Source organism: Nasonia vitripennis (genome assembly GCF_009193385.2).
Source record: "Nasonia vitripennis strain AsymCx chromosome 3 unlocalized genomic scaffold, Nvit_psr_1.1 chr3_random0004, whole genome shotgun sequence".
In the NCBI taxonomy this organism is placed as follows: domain Eukaryota; kingdom Metazoa; phylum Arthropoda; class Insecta; order Hymenoptera; family Pteromalidae; genus Nasonia; species Nasonia vitripennis.
Genome location: NW_022279623.1, coordinates 2,257,614 through 2,280,145, shown reverse-complemented (window position 1 = coordinate 2,280,145; position 22,532 = coordinate 2,257,614). Strand labels below are relative to the sequence as shown.

Genomic DNA, 22,532 nt, shown 5'->3' with positions numbered 1-22,532 from the left:
CGGGTGTGGAGATTCACGCTTATCTGTTGAAATTAAATTTGATCAAAACTAGTTATTGATACTGCAGTATGCAAAAGATTCCAATCATTCGTATATGGCATGCGCAAAATTGGATAGCTGTCGTTGTTACTTTTTCTACAAATATTCCTGGCGTATGTGTATAAAACAGAAAATTCACTATCTGCCATATAGAACATTGTCGATTCGAACCGAATCCGAAGGTAAGAGTTTGCAGGGGCTTTAAATTAGCTTTAAGATTTCGTTGCTCAAGTTTTAGTGCTTCTAAGGTCATAAGCTGAATGAAATTTCTTCATACATTCTACCGTGCATAAGGAATCTTTGTTTAGCCCTCTCAAAGTCACTTTTAGTCTTTTTTCTACGCATTTAATCATTTTCTTTGGATCCCTTTCATTTAATTTCCAAGCTTATATTTCTCTTTGACGTACGTTTTCGTTTTTCCACTAGCTTAATTAAGGCGCAGTCGCATTTCGAGATATCGCATCCAGATCCAGGTGCTTTGAAAGAACAAATAAATTAATCTCTCACCATCGCGATTGCCCGTACGCTTGCGTAGGAAAAATGTCACGTAAACGCTACAGTAAAGTTCTCAATAACTGATACAACACACACGCGTCAATCTCGCTGATCTATAATTTCGTCCCCCGATCTCTCCTATCCATCTTCCTCCGCGCGCCGAAGTTTTTCCGCGCTCGTTTGTCGCACACCGATCAACGATTCCTGCTATTTTTCTGCAAGGAATTCCGAAGGTGACTTTCGCTGACTTTAACAAAAGGGACTTGAACAGGCTTTTTCGTCCCCTTTTTCTTTCTCTATATAATACATCCCCCACGGCCTCCCATACACGCGTGCGTTTATAAGGAATAAAAGGTGGCTGCGTTTCCTCCGCTGTGTTCTTTCTCTCACTCTCTCACGCGCGAGCGGAAAGAATCCGAATTTATTGTCACGATACGTTTGGCGCGTGACTCGGTTTGAAAAAAAAAAATTCATTTTGTAGTCGCTTCGCTGTGGCAAATATGCCAAAAGTCCCGGCCGCGCGAAGAGAGACGTTTTCCCTGTAGCACGTATGCAAGCTCGCGGCGACAGTCTCTATCTTTCTATTTCTCATTTTTCCTTCCTTCCTCTCCCCTGTGTTTCCAGAAGACGCGACGGCGCGGGCGCTCTCTTATCTCCCGCGGGATTTCGATTCCTGTCGCCGGCGTGCGAGCTTTTCACCGCGAATTTTCCAAACATCCCCTATTTCCATCGTACAGGAATATCGACTCTAAAAATTTCACCGAAAGACAGGATAAACATACATAACGCTCCATTGGAATTTATTAGTCGTCATTATTTTTCACTCTGGCTAGCGCACGTTCATCCATTTTGCTTAGCTCATTAATTGGAGCAACATAGACAACGGGTCCATTCAATATTCGCGCGCGTTCTCGAGGGTGCTGCATGCGAAGCCATTTGTAGCTCCGCTCCCGCTTGCGCATTATTCCTCTCCTCAAGAGCGAAGGGTAAAAAAACCTGACTGAGCCTCTGCTCCGCTCTGTGTGCTCGCGTATACCCCATTAAGTTCCAGCCCCGGCGTATATAAGAATGGCCTTGTCAACGGCCATACTCGTTTCGTTCTTAATAAAAAGCGACGGGGAGAACGAAAGAGGTGATTCGATTTGAATAGCCCATTTGCTTTTTCAGAGAAAACGCCGGCGTCCTCTTTGATCACGTTCAGCGCCCTTCGCTACTGCTACGTCTCCGGTATCTCCAGAGAATTCTCGCAACAGATCCAGCATTTTTTCGATTTTATTTCGTTTTGCGCTCCGGTGATTCGAGCTAATCAGCTTGTTTGAAGATTTCGGCTTTGAAATCGAGAAGAATTTTCCGCGAGTTATAATTACATTTCGGAAACATTGTTAATCCAACCGCGCGACTAAATTGCCTCTCCCTCTCTCTCTACGATCGATTCGCCGAGGAAGTATACAAGCAAAAAGCCACACACTCGAGAGGGAATCCACTGACGCCGTCGTCATCGAAAAAAAAAACAAAGGGGCGCGCGCTGCGCTCGTTGTTTCCCCATCGCTCTCTCACTCCCTCCCGCGTCTTCCCTCCCCTTTTGTCTCACCGAGGTCGACTCCACGCGCTGCTGCTTGCAAAAAGTTGGCCGGGGCCATGACCGACCATCTCGAGAGCGCGCGATGACAGATTATACATCAGCCGAAAGATGAACTGCCCGACGCTGGAAAAATATCGAGCTGCTATAAAACGCTTAGTCCTCGGAGAGAAGGGCGAGCATCCGATGATAACGCGAGAGGTGAGGGACAGTGCGCGGGAGAGAATAAAACGGAGGCCCGGAAAAAAGTTGGCGCGAAAAAGTTCGCGCTGCGGATCAGACTGGGGCGCGGATACAGCGATACCCTCTGTAACTAAGTTTGATCTATTCCAACTTTAACTGCGTGCGTGTATGACGCGCTTGTTATCAAAGTTGGTTCTTATATAACCTAGCCGGGGTATTACCCATCGAGATCAAATCTTACTTTGCCGCGACTTATCTCGGAGGATAAACTTGGTCGTTAACGAAAATATCATTGCCGTCGCGTTTACGGCTCCTATAGGGCTCTTGTTTGCGCTGAATCGCGTGACAAAGAGTTAGCCGCGGCTAAGTGAATTTGAACGTCTTTCTGCGCTCTTCGATGCTTTCTGCGCATTTATTTGGTTCAAAAGTTTCGTACTGTTTTCGTACTGATAAAGTCCCGCACACTGTAGCACTTTATCCAATTTAATTTGTTTCAAACCCACGCGATTGCAGCTGCAAATTCAATCGGAGAAATCGGATTACTCGGAGGATAATCAACGGTAATGACCTTTCAGATATTCTTTCACTTACCGAGTCTCGTGTTTAACGGCTTCTAACTCCGGAATGAAGAGAACCCGCAATTAATTGAGGTAATTTCCATAAAGCTATGCGAGTAAGACAACAAGTGTTTTTTTCCCTAACAATACGCAGAGGAAAAACTCGCGCAACGTGTATTTTTGTCAGGGAATACACGTCAGAGGTCATTCTTTTTAATGGCCAGTCGTTAAAAAATAGAAATAAATCAGAGGAAAGGAGCTTCAGGCGAGAAAACAAGGAGTGCAAAAAATCGGCGTAACAAGCGTGACAAAGCCCCGTTTCAGTTTCTAACGAGTTAACTTGAGAAGGAAGCGCGTAACAAAGTTGCACATCAGACGAGTCATGGGACACGTGTATATATGAGTCATTCTACGAAGTCGGACACTTTCCTGTCGAAAAATTGATGTCTTGTAATTACGAGGGCACGTGCACCAGACCAGAAGAGAATACAGCATGTAAAAAACATGAGTGCCAACTCCAAATCAAATGCCAACAAAAAGTTACAGACTAATTAATAATTACCGAAAATCCGAGAAAAAATGAAAACTATGGCGTTCAGGCATTTTTTCCAAAAATTACAAGAGCTCGATTTTTCGACCTGAAAGTGTCCGACTTTTTGTAGATTGACTCATATACGTCGTATAAAGAAGATTACGCCCGCGTCACGAGCAGTGCCTCTACCGCTGCTGCTGGTGGCCCATATTTCGTCACAGTGATCTTCACCATCTGGTGCACGGTTGAGGGTGTATTGATGAAATATTTCATATTATTCCCCAGTGGCGCGGTGTTATATGAGCTTCTGCAGACAGCGTATGTAACGTAGCTGTGAAAAAAAACTGCTGATAGCCGGAGGTGTTGCGACGAAAAGAGGAAGACGCCGTTTCCATTTGTCTTCGTCAAGTCCCTTCGAGTGTAGGGGATTTTTTATCCGACTTTTTATACACGGCGCGTTACGTTCTTATGGTATATTGGGTGAGGCTATAAGGCTTTTATTTCGAAATTCATATTATTAGATTTTTCGTCAGCAGAGTTTGTCATTGGACGCTGATGAACTTCCGTGAAATTATCCTACGCGCGATATATAAAAGCCGCTTTGTCGTCATGCTCATCAATTTAAGAGATTGTTCGGCATTTATTTTAAAATCGAATTACCTCGAAACTAGCTCCACATCCTGTTACGATCAGCTAATACGAGTTTGTAGTTCGCGATATGCATCAATTATTGTGAACTTCGTGTAGCTATGACATAATTACGCTTTGGTCTAAAATTCACGTTGAATGAGGGTTAACTGTTTTCATTGATTTTGATTTTTGACTTTATGATTCTATCCAAGCCGTATTGAATATTCATTGCCACTTATAATTAAAATATACATTACAGCATTTGCGACTCAGGCAGCAGACTCAGCCGCCCTCTGTATATGTACGTTCTGTAGGCAGATTGTGATGAGAAAAATGAAAGAGTCTACGTACCACCTATCAAGAACCTATAGAAAGTTGAAGCTAAATTTTGATTACGTCAACAGACTATCTACTTTAATATGTAGTTCTAAATTACATACATCCATACGCATGCAAACAACTGTACAAATAATAAAGCTCTACATCTTGACAATAAGCATGCATCTACATGTCACATAAATTTACTAATACAAACATAGATCCATCCAATAATATCCCCGCAACGCCGTTCGCGTCCACCCTCCCGTCGAGCGCGAAAGCACAACAAAGCACAGCCGTGGTACGCTTGCACATTCCCCACGTCGTCATCATTGTCATCATTGTCGTTAAATAAACGATAACGAGGGCGTATCTCCCCGTAAAAAGACAAACAAGCCCCTCTTCCTCTTCTTCCTTAATATCTTCACTGTGTCGTGTGAAAAATAAAAAAAAAAAATAAAAATTTTACACGACTCTGTTCTCTTTCTATCTAGCTCACCTGAAAGATGGTGACCTTCTTGAGGACGGACAGGTTGACGTGAAGGGCCAGCTCGGTCTTGAGCTTGTCGGGCAGCAGTCCGAGGGCGGTGTTTATATCGCCACCACCTTGTATCCTGCCTCTGGACCAGCTGTAGTCGTACCAGCGAAGAACCCTGCGCTTCATGCCACCCGGCACCTTATGATGCCTCATGTATGTCTTGGCGCCGTCCAGCAGTCGCTCGAACTCCAAACGATTGGCGTTGCGATTCGTGATGACGTTGCCGACCTGGCCGACTATCGTCGCGAAGATGAACACGCCGATCAGGTAGCTGACTATCGTGAAGACGTATCTAGAGCCAGACGAAAAGCTCGAGTCAGTCGTGCTTCTGTTGCAAGAACTACGAGCTCCCGAAAGAATCAGGAGGTGGGAATTTCTTTTTTTTCTCTTTACGTTTTGCTTTGAGATGGACGAGCGGCCCCCGCCGGAGCCTCTCTCCTCTTGTGCTTTTTTCTCTTTTGTACGTCGCCTTTTTTGTTCTTTCTTTTACTTTGTATATACAAATGATCGTTTTCCAAGCTTTTTTCACATTTTTAACGCTTTATCTTTATTAATTTTCTCAAAAAGTCATTTTTAAACTTCAGCATTTTTTCGCCGCTTGATGGCGTAATTCTACCGTTCTTTTTCCCGTATTTCTGCAGTCACTCGAATATCACGCGATCGCCCTTTCACACAAATGAAAATTTTATAATACAGTTAAACAAAGGAAAATTTTTCTAAATATATGTATAATACCAGTGTTCAAATTACTTCGCGGTGTATAGCTTGAGCGCATTTGTTCATTGTTTGATTTCATTCAAAAACTGACTAAGCACGAAACCTGTTAATTAAATAATGTATCATCCACAAAACTTTATAATATAGTCAAAGAATAGTCAAATCATTTTTAAAGAAAATTTTAGAGCACTGGGTGGCATAAATCCGCAACTATGTCACGCCTATCCGTGGCATAAATAGTCCATTATTGCACCGTGCTGATCGCCTTCGCTACGCTCGGGCGCTAACTGCACGGTGCAAAAATGGACTGTTTAGGCCAGGGATAGGCGTGATAGTGGATTTATGCTAGTCAGTGCTATAAAATAGCGTACGATACTCTTGACTTAAATGGTCCAGAAAAAGAACCATTTAAGTCACACGTATCGTAATGTACTATTTATGACACTTGTATCGTAATGTACTATCCTATAATCGTGACCTAAGTAACACTTTTGCACGGCGTAATTAGGACTTACGCTCGAGCCCTAACCTCACGCCGTGCAAAAAAGTGCTACTTAGGTCACATGTAGCGTAATGTACTGATGTTAACGTACGATGTCCCGAAATTCTCGAGAAAATAACAGAATACTTATATACTCTATGCATGTACATGCTAACACTTAGGAATCAAAGTATGCGCGTTAAAAAAATCCTTTCGTTATAATGTGAGCATAATGAACTGCATCAAATACGCATTATATTAGTGCAGTAAACAAAAAAACACGTTACTGTATAACACACCCCACGAGCAGCCGGAGCTACATGTACAAACTTTCGACGTACGTTTCCAGCCTGCGAATCGCACTATAATCTCGACCGTCGGTTCGTCGAGGCTACTCTCGATTCACGAAAAACGCCTAACCCGCAGTTCCACATCTCTCAGTCAGCCGCACTTGCCATCGCTCGATTTGCTATGCTTGCCCTCTCGTCGCTCAATAAGTTTCCGGGCTACTGCGTCACTTCTGTCGTTTGCGAGAATACCTACATATACTTATATTGCACTCGACATCTCGTTCGACCGCGAGAGAGAAAGACAGAAGCTGCTGCGCGCGAAATTCCCCAGACGATTCTCGTTTACAGTTCCTGCGTTACGTGCCTTTGGATATAGCGTTTCTCTCTCTCTCTCTCTCTCTCTCTCTCTCTCTCTCTCTCTCTCTCTCTCTCTCTCTCTCTCTCTCTCTCTCTCTCTCGAGCTTTCTTGGCCGCGGGTATGGACTTTGCCTGTTTGTCCGGTGTTCTTTTGGAAATTAGACGGTGAATCGTATAGTTTGGACTAATTCGATTTTAACGACGTTTTACAAAAAAAAAGCTCGTGGTTTGTTCAAAATAAAATATCATTTAATTATTCTTGGTAGACATCAGCAAGTTCTTTGAATGCATAGGTATACTTGGTATTTTTTCATTCCGAAAATGTCAGCAGGAAATGAAAGTTACAGATGCATAACAGATACAAGCATATAGTGTTGGCAAAAAGAAGGAAAACAACTTGGATGCAAGAGCATCTGCTGCTTACCAAAAAATTGAAAATTGTCTATTCAAAGCTATAGTGCGCAATCTTTGCGTGGAAGAGCTCGAAGAAAGAAGCACGCGGAATAAGAAAAGATGCATGTAATCTTCATGGCTCTCACGTACGTCAACGTACACTCTCATTTCAAAACTAGACTAATATAACGATATAACCGACGTTACCCGAATTCCGCCCGCAATGAAACATGAAACAACTTTCCATTTCAGTCGCGCGCATTAATGTTTCGTTTCATGCAGCCTACGCAGAAAAACTCATCCGTATAGTAGTACGCGCCCCCCGCAGAGACACGATCGACGTGCGAGCGTTTTGCCTGGAAAGGGTTTAACGACGCGCAGCTCAATTTTCGTCCTCGCACTCCTGTACGAATATGAGCTTCTTAGACAGCTCGACGATATTAATGAATTAGTCAGCTCGCCATTCAGAGCACAACTGTGCGCGCTGCAGCAGCAGCTGCAGCAGCAGTAGCTAATATCAAACGCTGAAACTGTCGGTGCGGACCGGGAGAGCTTGCAAGAGGAAAGTTCGAGTTTCGCGGGAACGCTATATGCGCACGTACGAGCGTTGGACTGCGTGCACATCGTCGCATCTATGTGCACTCGTATACACATATGGGCAAGACTTAGTCGCTGAACGTCTATTTCTAAAGCTTCGTGACAAGCGGACCATTTTCACGAGCTTTCCGACGCCGAGTTATATGTTCAGCAGTAGGCTTTGAATCGTATAAGAAGACAATGCAGAGTGAGCTTCGGTCGAATCTGCTCATCGCAGCTTGCAGCTGTAGCCCTCGTCCAAACACCAGTTCATGCAAGTACTCTGATTCCAAGCGCCAACATCCAGTATATGTGTGTAGTGGCAAACAGAGAGACGGATTCAAGTCAGACGTAAGTCAACGTGTGCAGCGGTGTATCGACCCCGGCTATATAGACACACAGACCAGTGGCAGAGCGTTCGGTTCTCGAGCCTTGTGGTCCCGAGCCCGCAGGAGCTTAGAAGCGCTACTACGCGACCGATGAAGAGATTAGACGAGAGTTTAGCCTCTCCCTCTCGCTTATTTTCCGAAGGCGCAAGCCGAAAGTTTAAGGGACCGGAGACACATAGCCGAGGAAGAGACGTCCAGGGGAAAATAGAGAGAGGATGCTGGGGCTGGGATTACGATTTTCTTTATCCTCCGCATAGAAGAGCGGCTAAAGTGCTCGTTACACTTTTGCTTTTCGTTCGTCGCCACTGTCGCGCGAGCGCGTTATCGGGGGACCGTTTCCTTTCCCATCCGCGAATTTTCCTAAGAGAGAGGTGAGAGAAAAAGGGAAGGTGGAGAGGGGGGGGGGGCGAATAATTTAGCAGTCTTTTGTGCCGGCGTGCTTCGTTCTCTCCCCCCGCGCACCGCCGACGCTTCTTTACGAGGTACTTTCACTTCCTTTTTTACGCCTTTGTTCTCCGGCTTCTTGCTTCTCTTTTTTTTCCTATATATTTCTCACCGGGTTTTACCTACTCTCCGAGGGTTACAGTTGGAGTACGTGCGCGCGAGCTGCTTGGAAGTTTTTTACCGAGTCGTTGGCGATGTGGAGAGCAATAATTCTCGAGTGGATGCTTATGTACGGTTCGGCCGCGGGGACTATACGTATAGGTGTAAGGGAAAGTCCGTCGGGTCGGGTTTTCAAATTTTAAACTATAACGAATTGCGAAATCCTAACTTCTTCCGCTGTACACCCGAGGTGCGAAAGTTATTTCTGAATCGTGCGCATTTTTCCGAAACTTTTTTTATTTTTCTCGAGGTGATAGAAAAATCATTGAGCTTTTAATGAAGCTCAGATGAAGCTTTCGACGTCTATAGGGTTTAATCAAGCAAAGCGCACGTCGAGAATATTTCCTTTCCCCAACACACTCTACTTCGAAAATGTTCCTATTTCGTATGATCAAAAGCGACAGTTGGCACGATTTACCTCCCGGCAATAACGACTCGAGCTATACGATAACAACGAGCGCAAAAACAAACGGCTAATTGATTAATCTAACTTTAACGAGATAAGCTCGTTGCAAGGCGAATACTTGCTGCAGCTCCGAATAACGCCGGAACGAATATTCATTGAATAGGGCTGGGGGTGTCTTGGCAAATTTGAGCTTGTTTAATAACGGTCGTTGGGCAACCGGCCAGGATACGATGAAGACGAGGGCGTTGACGGAGGAGCCGTGCGAACACATCGAACGAATGGTAGTTTTCATCGAGCTTAAGCGTTTGCTGTGAACGTATAGATGCTTCGGGAGGAAAAACGATGAGCCGGAAAGTTTCGAGTGCCAATATTTTCGTCGTATACTCGCGCTTATAAACGAGTTGATTTCGTTGAACGATGGGATGTACGATTTATTATACAGCTGGATGTTTTGTACGAGTTTGTTTGTTCAAAGAGTGCTTTTTTGTCCGGAAAACATTACAATTTTTATTTCATCGTATTATTGGTCAAAGAAAAGCGTTGAATGTCGTCTGGAAACAAAGAACAATTAGCATCGCGTCAAAGACACGAACGAAAAACTTTCAATTAAACCGACGGAATACACCCTAATTCAGCTCTTACAACTCAGCAGTATGTTCACGTACACGCAATCCATCACTTATTATACTCATCATCGCCAGAGCTAGACTCCACTATCTTTTTTTTTCTCCCTGAAAAGCCCACGCGCTGTGTAGGTACAATATGCGATTACAAAAACGAGCGCAAAAAGCCATCCATGACACGACTCAAATAATTATCCAGCTCCTCGGCGCATGCGGCGCGCAGTCACAGAGGTATTACGGTTGCGTATACACTTAACTTATTTGCACGCGGTCTTTCACGTCCCTCGGGCACTCCATTTTCTTGTCTCTCCATCTGTCCCTTTTGCGCGGCTGTTATCTATCTCTTATTCTCGATTGGCCTATTTCCGGAAGGGAGTCCAGAGAGAGGAGAAAAAATCTGCCGTTGCGCGAAACATCATTTCCCGCCCGTGCGCGCAGTGCAACGAGGAGAGAGAGAGAGAGAGAGAGAGAGAGAGAGAGAGAGAGAAAAGGAGAGAGCGATAGATGTGGAGGCGTGATTAGCGCCTCTGCTGCTGCCTTGACTCGTCTCCTCGGTCATACGGCACGGATTTTCTCCCTCGCGCGTAAGCTTTCACTCGTCTCTTTCTCTCTCTCCAGTCCGGGGAATCAAATCGCCGAGATGATCCCGGCTCTCGCAGCCTTTCTCTTTGCCGAGAGCTACGCCGCAATTCGTCCACTCGCAATTCTCCGTCGTCGTCGTGATGAAAATTAAGTCGGCGCGAATTTTTTTATTTCCGCCCGCTACCACTGACGCTGCGCTGGCTTCTTTAGAGCGGCTTTTCGTCTCTGGGACGGAAGGCGTATCTATTTGCGCAAGCAATTTCACTCGATTTTCGAGCTTGTGTACTTTGCCAATTAGTTTTTATGCGGGAATCGGGTTATTGAGATACACTGTGATCTTGCGCGAGTGTTTACGATGTGAGAGCCAAGAATTATAGAATTCGTTTTTAGTAGACGGCTGCACTGTGTGATTCGTTTAATCCGAGCGTCAGCTCCATTTACAAATTAACGAATTCGCTTTGAAAAATTCATGGCCCTTCGGACACAACACAGTACCTGTCAACGGTGCAATCGTGCGATCGATGCTAATTAGATTTCTGTGTACGCGTGTGATGCGATTTTCGTATCGGGTGTATATAGAATATGAAAAGCGCTTGTTAACTTTGTACCAAAAAAAGGGCGAAAAAAGTTTTCCAAGCATGCATGATGTACATCAGATCCATATGTGAATAACGTCAATCAAAAGTCGCTGTAATCAGGAGACAATCGTACAAACTTTGAATAATTGATGAGGAACGTTTTCTGTCATTCGTTAAGCTTTAAATTAACCATTAAATTTTGCCGAGATTAACAATAATAATGTTCAATGCTAAATTTCTTCATTACACATAGGAAAGAAAGATCCGCTATCCACAAATATATTATATAGTTGTACCAGACCTAAGCAGTTGTAAAACAAAACACTTTTGGATTGGCCTTTTTCTGACCTTTCAACTTTCCGGCTATTTTTGGTTTCTGCTTAGCGCCAATTGATGACGCATAGGCGTTTTTCATTGCCTTTAGATAATTATTATAAATAAAGAACTATAATAATCCAGAAATAATTTGTTTAAAGCAATTCAACGTTCAATCGAAATTCAAACACAAAAAAATGTCCCGTCCAATTTTTGAAGAATATTCAAAAAGAAAACCACATCATTTTTTGCTTTTGAATATAGGAACGGAATGTAAGCTGAAAATGAAGAATAGAAAGGATTATGCGCGAGCGATTCGATACGCGGGAAGAGAAGCGAGAAACGAAGAAAAACAAATTACGCACCAGCGTGGAGATGTGGGATTTTACGTCGCACATATCCCAGCTGTATGAAAGATTCAAATTCGATTTTAGTGCGCATCTATCTTTTCCCTGCTTCAAGCGACGTTCGCATTGCTGAAGCAAGTAATGAATTGCTTTTCATTCATGAGAACTTTTCAGCTCTTTGTGTATTTTTCATCTACAATTGTTGACGAAAAAATCACAATCTGCCAACAAAGCAATACAAAATTGTATATTTATTCTACTGTGGCGAATATTTAAAAAAGCAGGATTTGAATTTTCCAAACCAAGCGGGATATGGAAAAAGTGCAATAATTGTGTATTCGTATATGATAAAAATACGGTACACATGTCGCCTGTTGCTAACAAAATTGAGTGAAATATGTTTATCGTGTACCGTCACAGCGCTCGAAAAACAAATCCAACGTATCGCGCTCTGCTATATATTTCGTTTCCCTCAAATTTACGACCCTCCAATCCGCACTGAATTTTCATCGGTAAATATACGTCGTGTGAATTTTTCGACTGCGCGCACAAAGGCGAGTAATTGCGGAGGAATGTTAAAACCGTTACATTGTGTATAAAACATTACAGCGTCAGCCGTAAAAGAAAGCGTTAAACCAATTAGTGACTGAGAGAAACTGCGCGGGAAATAAAGAGTTAGTTTCACTAGAGACGATATTTACGTACGTGCACTAAAGCTACTTCTCTCGTCGTCAAGAACGACACTTGGAAAAGTCTATGGTTCTAGAACAGCTGAACGAAAATGGAAGAGCGAAAGGTAAAGTGTCGTCAGACGGTAAAATCTCTTCAATCATGGGAAAAATGAAACTCATTCGAATTAATTGCTATTGCGATCAAGTGGGATGACGCTGAAATGATATGGAAAATCTCGTTTGCTCGTACCGCGATGGTATTGTAAAGTTTTGTGAAAATTATAAACTAACGTCACTCGTTCGACGAAATTGCTTGATACGTGATTTTTATATTGCTTCATGTACGATGTAATGTAAACAGCTGGCACGAAAAAAATATAAATTCTCTTTTAAATAACGTTTAAAAAATTTATAAAAAACATTTCACAAAACAAACACGTACGATCCAACAGTTAAAAAGGAGTCAGATCACTGGCAAACACTCGTACATCGAAATCAAGTTATCACCAGTAGAGAACAAAATAAAAAAAAACGTATAACGGCTAAATTTTACGGACATGTGTTGCAGCTCGAGTATTTCATTCAACACTCTCCAATTTTTCGCTGTCGTGCGCCGTCGTTCCACGAATCCATCAAACGCATTGACGGCAGACTCAACAGAAGTCCAGCTTGCAAATCGAAGCGCGCATACACACACACACACACACTGTACACACAGGTTGGTACATACGTCAATTACTTCCGTGTACATTACTTGCTTGGGCGCACGAACTTTATTTGTTTATATAGTAAATGTTTTTTAGTGTTTACGGTAGGACCACTAGTCTATTTCTATAACATGAACGTCCCACGATGTTTTTCAAGATAATTATAAAAAAATTAAAAACGAATACTATTAGTTAGTAAAAACGTATTTGATTTTTCTCACTGGGTTAACTCAATACCTTCGAAGTACAAGAATGAGGAAATTCAATTCCTATAATCCTTTAAATGGGTTTCAACGTCACTGCAGTGATCTTATTAAATTTCACGGCTAAATAAGTACCTGTTAACGATCCTATAAATCCGCGAGCTTATTAGTTCCGGCGTTAAAAAAAAATCGCGTTCCGCCAGAAGTTTCATTGCACTTCAAGATTTTTAATTGGCCACTAACTTCCCCTTTAACTCGGCTTTAATCTCTCGAACTCGCGTGTATAAGCTGTCGGCGCAAAAAACAAAGTCGTGGTCGCGTGCAAAATATTTTCGCGCTCTTTGTCCTGTTTGCGTACATCGTGTAAATTCCCCTGGGGGTCGACGACGCATCGCGTCAAGTCGTTCAAGGCGTGAACGTCAATTTAATGATTAATTCATGAAGCGTCGTCGTGCACACCATGTGTATGCAGGTCGGAAGGGACGCGCTGTTACCATGTAAATAAAATGCCCGAGAATCTAAATGACCGGAACGTGGGATAGTGCAGAGGGACGATGTTACAGTCTGTCCCTTTAAGAAAGAACAGCTCGTGAGCGTTACGTCGTTCGTTGGGCTTTGGGGCAAAATACTGCGATGGTATTGTGTACCTACTGCACCCTGCTTTTATATTGTTATTTATAGACTCTGGGGGAGAGAACTCCCGATTTTACGAAAGCCCTGCCCTCGTTTTACGGTTATTTTGCAATTACGCGCTCGGTGATCAAGATATTACCGATAATGCTCAGCGTTTGATTTGAATAAATGTTTGCTCGTGTTTTACGTTGCATTTAAATTGCACAGAAGTAACGCGAAGCCAATATCTCATTTATGCAGTTTCATTAAAAGTGTGATTCGATCATTTTTCATTCATACATTCGCTATGAAAAATTAATCTCGATTCTTTCTGTCGCGATGTACGAAAAGCCCTATAGAACGATTAAAAGCTCGCTACTAAAAATAATGTCGAACGAAAGAATCGATCCCCTGCGATCAGGTCGAAATTGAAACGGATGTAGTGAAAAGTCATGGATCCGAGTCCGATAATATGTAGCTATAATATATCAGAGCATGCGTTTTCAGTGGTATATGCGCGATTCAGGTCAGCCGTATTTGCATTACGGATGTATGTACTTTGCAAACGTATACCAATGTTAACGATCTTTTTTTTTCATTCGATATTCGGTTGAGTCGGTCAACCAATGGAAAAAGTTTACTATAAAAAAAAATATACGACATGGATGTCGTTTAAAATTGCTGATAACGAAGTGAAGCCAATCGACCGTAGGCAACGAAGAAATTAATTTTACATCAGTTATAATCACCAGTAACTAGACAGACCATATGACTAGAACCAATTAACTGGTAAAAATGCAGTCTCTAGAGTGAACCCCACACGCAAACCTAAAACGTAATCTTATTCATGCTGTGTTATCGCTTGAATTCGGCAAACGTATGTCTGGAGGAAGGGCTATAGGAAATGCACGATTCAATGACTTTGGAGTAGCCAGCCAACTGAAATTAGTATTAGCCCCTCCGTTAGTAGCGCGTCGGTAATATCGTCCATGACACATATTGCATCCGTGTGTGCGCGGTTATCATCGAGCGGGCTGTCCGTATGCATGACCGGAGACGAAGCGATACGCCTCCACTCAAGGGAGAAATTAATTCTAGATATCGATTTCCCACGCGCTTTTCGTTCGAAAGTTGCAAGCTCATCCATTTTTAGAATTCCAAAGCTCTCCGTGAAATAATGGAAAAATGTCTCCGTGTATCGATTGGGTTTCATTTGAATTCCATATTCGCTTATTAAGTTTTCATTTGTGAATTGTTTTGAAGCGATATTATCATTGGTGTTCGTAACATTTGTCACAAGATAAATTGTGTGCGCTCGGACGTTTTGATAGCTCTCAGGATTAGTGCTGACTTTTTCACGTTCATGTATACATATATAGATGCTGAAGCTTATTCGCTTGATTTAAAAGCCGATGCTCTTTGACCTGCAACATCAAACGATTTTCGAACGACCAAAAGAGAATCGCTTCTTTTTACGACAGCCAGTATAAACGAGTTTGCTTTTGTCAAAAGATTTTGCACTATGTGTCTACTTAATTAAAATTTTCACAGCTTTTAAAAGCCAGTGTTTTTTTTAAATTCGACTGATATTGTTTGTGCGTTTATATACCGGTTATATGAATAGTTTTTGTTGAGCAGCATTTTTTCGCAGATATTTCGAACACATGATTTATTCGTACATCGAACACAAAATTTTCACAGTTGTATGGCTTATCCAAGGGCTCAATTTTTTCTGACAACTCGCTTCACTCTCGCTTTTTTTACGCTTCTCCAAGATTGCGCGCATTTACTATACGGTTTGAAACCAGCCGGTAGATCTATCGCTTGACAAATAACCCTCTCACCTCTTTCAATCTGAAAGCGTACCGGTCTGCCCACGAGTTTTCCCTCATACCATACAATCAAGCTGACTAGCTAGCTAACTCCAATTTTTAGACCAATTGAGTTATAGTTTCATAAAGATTTTTTCCAGTAAAATTGGTTTGTACTTTTATCGATGAACATGTGTGGGATATTCTGCTACCTTTGAATCATCATAATTGTTGTAATACAGAATAATCTTGATTATCAGAATAGAAAAGATACTCGACGCGCTGTCTATTGGTTGATGACGTATTTGTGCAGCAAGACAAGCTCAAGTGAGAGCGAGCATACTGAGAGCATGTCTCGCGTCTAAGAAGCGCCTACTACTCCTTTTGCCTCTTTTAACTTCAATGTGAGCTAACATGTCGCCGACTAGACTTTTTCCACTGGTTCCAATATACACTATTATAATTTGAAGCTCTGCGACTTATATAAATTGCTAATACCTGAGCAGTATAAGTAGCAGCCACAACAGAAGGCGATTTTAGCATAAATAACATACTGCTATATGTACATATGCACGAACACGCATGATTTAAATGAGAGAAATCAAAAAGTGTCTGTGCGCCACCTATCTTTGCTAGCCGGAGGCTATTACAGAGTCAGAAAGTTCAAACGGTGGAGGAAGGCCAGTCTAAAGCGGTACATCACAACTACGATTTCGTAACGAAATAACGCGATCACGTGCGGCGAGTTCTCCCGGTTGGCTTATCAAGTGATGTACGACGCATTTAATTTCCGCCGAAAACAGTATCCAGCGACGCGCACGCTAGATTAAGCCACGCATTGTGTGCAATCCGATCATTAGGAAACCCACGATTAATCGGCCCGACAAATGTCCCTCCTCATCGAGATAGTCTGCCGCTCGCTATTCTGCCAGAGATGCCTTCGTTCCCCGGCGCCTGGTTTCCGGCTTATTTGCGAGATTAATTACGTTCACAGACAGCCGAGTGTCAGCCGCTTAAACATGCGCGTCACGCGGCTTTGCCCTTCATCTTCGTCTCTTCGCCTGCGCTGATGCTCGGGCGGCTTTTTCAGCTCATAATTAAACGCCTCGCCCTTTTCTTCTGCGACTTTTTTCGGGGCCACTGTCTCGAATAAGTTTTTCCTGCATCATTCCGTATATTTTCTTATTATACCCCGAGACAGTAAAAACTACGGTTATTATGAATTGCCGTGAGAGTAAGAATTCCTTCGTCACAAAAAAGAAATACAAAATTTGAATGACGTCATTTTAAATCGAGCTATTTAGGTTAATAGTTATATACCCGTATGAACTGCGTCAGGGTGTGTGTGTGTGTGTGTAGCTTTAAAAAAAATTGTCCGCGAGAGAAGCTAGTGAATATACCGTCATTCGATAGCGTGTCAGAATCCCTCAGTCACCCGGTAATAGTTTGAAGGATCTGTGGCTCTTTAGAATTCCGTTGAAACTTTTCTAAAATAATTATCGTGCAGTGTTACACGAGACAGGAAAATGTATGAGCCAGCGAAGCCTGATACGCAATCCATCAACCTAATGTTTGCCGTCTTGTCATCCCACTCCTTTACTCAAATAAAAGAAGCGCACTTGTATTAGTAAATATTTTCCGACATCCGCAGAGCAATTTTCCTGCTACTCATCTATTCGATCTCGTCTTTCATCCCCTCAAGACCTTAATCGCGAGTCTTATTCCCTTCGCTTTTTTCCCCAAAGAGGCGCGATTGAATACCCCACAGCAGCGGGAATTTTAATTTGCCGTATCTATTCGTGAGATGCTTCGCTCTCGTTTCAATTCGTTCGTTATCAAAAATTTCTCCTCCCCTGAGCTTATCTGCGCAGCTCATCTCATTAGAGATTCATAAGATCCAAGTCTTATTCTTTCTAGCCGGCTCCCGTCGTTTTACACTGCCAGTCTCGACTGTAGTTTATTCGCCGCTTTCACGAACTCGCTCGCGGATAACTTTGCGTAGCGAACTTTTCCAGCGTGTCCGGTCTGTGGCATTTAATTTCGCAGACCCGCTTTTATTTTTACCTCCGATTCCGCTTTTTTACCCTCTTCTAACTACGCATTATGACGTCTCTCATAATTACACACCGAGTTCAAAAGACTTTATTCCTTTTAATTAAATTAGCGGATGTAAACGTCGCTGAAAAAGCGTTTGGGAATCGTTTAAAACACGACGAGAGTTGTAATTTATACTGGGGCAAAGACGGAACGTAGAGTACTGTAACAAACCTAACAACTTTCCTACTTATTTCTCGCGCGATTGACCGAATAGAGATATAGCGAAGAGCAAGAAGCTTTGCTGGAAAGATTCTGATACTTCGCCATTTCCCGGGCTGAGCTATTGTCTTGGTAAATTCGCAGGTTCACTCGCATTCCCCATATTCTCTTTTGGTCGCCGGCGACAGTCTATTCCTTTTCCCGTAGCTTTCTTCCCACTCCTTTTTTCTCGACAACTCATCTTTCGTCGTTTCATCCTCACGAAGCTCTCTCTTTCTCTCTCTCTCTCTCTCTCTCTCTCTCTCTCTCTCTCCCTCATAGCTATATCTTTTCCCATCTATCTTATTGTATTTTCCAGAGACGGAGCTTTCGCTGACCCCGAGCGAATCCGATGTGGAAAGGATTTTGCGGCTGTTACTGGCGACGCGAGTGTCTGCTGCACTTTGCAGGTGTTGGAGCTGCGCTACGTTGCAATCAATCGCTGGAGACGCAGAAGCAATTCGAAGGACTGACCACCACGGCGTGGTCTCTAGCGTCGATCTTCCTGCGGAAAGTCTCGCGGTTAGCTGAACTCGCGTCGCTCGTGTTAATGGGCCGATGAGGCTGTGTATCGGTTGGCTGTGTTTGGATAATTGCGTGAGACCTACTGTGGTATCTGATTTACATACCTCTATGTATGGAATACGAGTGTTAGCGACATTTGTTTGGGTATCAGAGGTAGAATTATCGCAAAATGCGTTAACGTGCTGTGAAGACTATAATTATTGATAATTTGTTTTTAGGCACGATCTCTACAAATCTGCGAATTCATGACTTCGAAAAGTGAACTCAATCAATTATAGAATATTGTATTTTGACTATAACTATTGCCACTATGTTTAAATTTTTCGGTCTAATCTGTAGCTGGCAAGATAGGTGGCGCATGGTTTTATATTTCCCTCATCAACATCTGCGTCTACAGTGCAAGATATATAGGAAGGTGTGTCACCTATGCCAAGACTGCCTTGTTATGTTTGCATGCTATAATTGAAGTAGTGGATTGATGTGAAAATAAATATCGAAATTATACGTATAATAAATAATGAAAACAGCAGAAGTTTAGCTATAAATATGGTTGTATTCAACTGTACATTGCATGAATTACGGCTGACTCCATGTAATTCTATTTGAATTTTTCAGCTGCATTAACATTTATGAAAGATTTGACAATTGATTGATATCAAATTTTCAATAAAAAAAAAACGATATTTCATTTTGGTTACCTTTGCAATAGTAAATTTTCTGATTTACAGTTTGAAAATTTTACCCTTAAAACGTAGAGAGTGCGGAGCAAGCATAAATAATTCACCTGAACAAACGCGTCTATTTTAATATATTTGTGATTCATATAAAACTATATAATGCTCACTGATTCATTTAGTATGAATTCTCGCAAATAAAACAGAAAAAAGCTCATTCAAGCTCTCTCTTTCACTCTCTCACACACGCAAGCATTCTAACGCACTCGATCAAAACTCGCAGAGCGGAAGTGAACGGTAGAATTGCGACAGAATATATGTATTCATATAATCGTTAAATCGAGATCAAGTGCGCTTGAAAAAATTCTTGGCAAACGTTTGACACTCGATGGCTTATATACTTTGAACTTCATCAATGACCAATATGAGAAAAGCATCGATCTCTCGTCTTTCACAACAGATAAGCTTGCAGTAAAAGAATCAACAAAAGGACGTGCGTCTCATTATTCGTCTCTCATATATCATATAATTTTTTTTTCTTTTTTGGGAACGATACAGATACCCTCCGTTATGCTTGAACTGCAGAAGCCGGGACAGTCGACCGCGACGAGCGAGGCTCCGGGGGTTGCCGCCCGCTACAGCTCTGCCAACACAACAACAACACTCCGCTCACGATTCTAATTCCTAAGTACTGAGGATATTTTTCTTTGAATGGATACTTAAGAGACAATGGAACTCGCTTCTTCTCCGTATAAAGGCTTCTTATCCCTCCCCGCCCGAGCGCTGAGAGAAAGCTCGAGACTGTACTCTATATGTGCGTGTATATATATATATATATATATATATGCGTTTAGCGCTTTTCATGCCATCTCCCAGGATGTGCCTCAAGCGTTCCTTTATATAAGAAACTTTGACAGCAGTCGAGCGTGGCTTTAATGCGTTCAAGTAGCTGAGATGATCGCCCGGCTTCCTATACAATGCACTTTATCATCAGTGCGCGCGCGGGCGCTGTTTGGAAAAAGAGTAAGTTGAGATTTTAAACTCTCTCGCGCGCGCGGTTTTCAGCGTTCTTTAGTCACTCTTAACAAGTATAATACCGCGAAAAAGGGAAAATAAAAAGAGCTCGTGAAAGTGCTGTCTCTATATTTTATGCTTCTCACGCACGCAGCTCTTGACTTCATCTCGGAGAGCTTCGCAAGGTATCAAGGTCGACGTGAAATTCTTTCCAAAGTGTGTTATACACGCATCTCTGAGTCGTCCTTTTTCTTTCGCCGCGCGAGAATGCTCGAGAAACTACACCGGAGTACAGGCAGTCGATACGGCGCAGCTGCGGTAAAAACCGAGAAAAAAGGAGAAGGTGCAGTATAAGATTGCACGCAGTAAACGAGGGAGGAGTTTTTTTTAACCGTCGTTCCACTGATGAATGACTGAGTAAACAATAGGACGGCTGAACGAAAGCCTGCACGAGATTTTTCGCACGCGTTCCAGCACCTGCGGCTTTACTCCCTTATTGATCAGAGCTACTGCTTCTATATTTTTACTAATACCCGTTGCATTTACATTACTTCGAAGGCGAATACTTATCGGATTTATTTTTGCTAATGAAGCACAGTTTTTCAAAATAATACGAAAGATAGCCGAACGATTCTCAAGTTGGATATGTATCGAGAGTTTGCGAAGGAAAAAAAGAAAGCGCGTCCAGATCTGGTAAAAAATGACCGCAGAGATTTCGAACTTTTCCCAGAGAGCCCGCGCCTAACTTGCGGCAACACATTCGAGTTTCGCTCTGTTATCTCAAAACGACTTCGCGTCAAAGCTCGGCCGTTTACGCCGAGAGCGAAGCGTAAACGAACGCGGAAATTTGCATAAACTAGTGTATCGGATAAGCTGGCCAGGTACAAACTTTAAAAGTATCGTATGTCACCACCACGCGAGTATCAGGTACACCGCAAGTAAGCGCTGGCCGCTCGTAAAGATAACTCACTTGCGGCCCGGGAGTGGAAAAATCGAAAATCCGTCTCTCGCTGTCGTACCCTCGTATATATCGTGTGGTAACATTCCATTCCCTCTTAAGTCTCACATTGAATGCGCTATATGTATCGGTGAAGCTCCACCGCGACATGTATTACATTATGGGGACATCGGTATAACTTATACACAGTCAACGATTATATTTTACACAAACTAACAAGATATAGTCAACTACTGCAGTATCAAAGAATCGGAAAGTTTGGTCATCGGATCCTCTCTTTGATGATCATATACGAAGAAAAAACGCCGACGATACGAAATGACATATGGTCAACTACCACGTGGCATGCATAGCTCGACACTACATCAGCTGCGTCGCACCAAAATTTCCGATCCATGTTACGTATATTTAGTATAAGGTAAAAACAAAAAGAAAACCAAAAGTAGACGTAATAGCGATTGAATGCAGCACTCACTCGGCGTTGGTCTCTGGCGTGGGCAGGTCTCCTATGGTGGTGAGCGTGAGGGTGGACCAGTAGAGCGAGCCCAGGTACTTTCTCGTGAGGGTGGCGTACTCGCCGGGCCTGTACGGGTAGACCCAATCACCGTGAAAACCCTCGGCCTCGCTGAGCAGGTAGTAGAAGCAGCCGAACCAGTGCGCCAGTATCAGCAGGATGTGGATGAGGTTGAGCACCCGCCAGAGGTTGGGATAGACCGTCCGCGACTCGACCATGTAGTAGTAGTTGTAGACCCGGTAGACCTTGAGGAACCTTGGAAACCTGAGCATGGGGTTGCTGCCCAGGTTGACCTGCAGCAGATCGAGCGGCAGCAGAGCCAGCAGGTCGAGGATGAAGGACTTGGACTTGAAGTAGTGGCCGGCGAGCTTCTTGCTGTTGTAGACCATGAGGCCCTGCTCGAGATAGCCGGTGCGGAACTGGACGCCCACGTCGAGGAAGAAGACGAGATCGGTGAAGCCGTCGCAGCTGAGCCAGAGCGCCGGCGCCATCTCCTGGAGCTCGGGCATGCTCTGCCTGACGATAAGCGTCCAGAGATTGTAGAGGACGCAGGCGGAGAGCAGCATGAGCCAGTAGTAGTAAAAGTTCTCGTCCGGATTGACCACAGTTTTCGGCGGTTTCTGCGGCCTCCGCGGCCTTCGTCGTCTACGGCTCGAGTTCTTGTCGTCGGATTGGTCGCCCTCGCCCTCGCCCGTATCTATCGTCTCCTGGCTCTCGGGTATCTGTCGGGTGGAGAAGCGCTTGAGGAACGAGTCCTCGCGCTTGAGCGGCGGCTTTTTCTGTATCGTCGAGATCGCCGAGGACAGCTGTACCGTTGTGCGTAACTTCATCCACCGCTGGTTGCTCTTCGTTCTGGAAAATACGAAAGGTCTGCTTTAGTCAGGCTTTGGAGCTGGTGTCTTTCGTATGTACAATACTGACAGATCAGCTTGACAATGGGGCCAGAGAATGCCTATATAGTGAGCACGAGATAACAGCTACGTTCACAGAGTGGTTGTATATATTCGTTCATTGCTATGT

The 22,532-nt window shown here is 43.3% G+C and overlaps 1 protein-coding gene across 12 annotated transcripts in view; it reads right to left on the bottom strand.

The window, feature by feature from the left end:
- Positions 1-22,532, bottom strand: part of LOC100118446 — a 117,408-nt gene that overhangs the window by 8,509 nt on the left and 86,367 nt on the right. For 11 of the 12 annotated variants that reach the window (XM_031925810.1, XM_031925812.1, XM_032601726.1 and 8 more), the window contains 3 exons: positions 21,474-22,364; positions 19,589-19,669; positions 4,833-5,163 (listed from right to left, as the gene is read on the bottom strand). In XM_031925810.1, coding sequence (XP_031781670.1) covers positions 4,833-5,163; positions 19,589-19,669; positions 21,474-22,364 — 1,303 coding nt within the window. The remainder of the gene's footprint in view (positions 1-4,832; positions 5,164-19,588; positions 19,670-21,473; positions 22,365-22,532) is intronic. The other variant, XM_031925813.1, reaches the window with a different exon arrangement.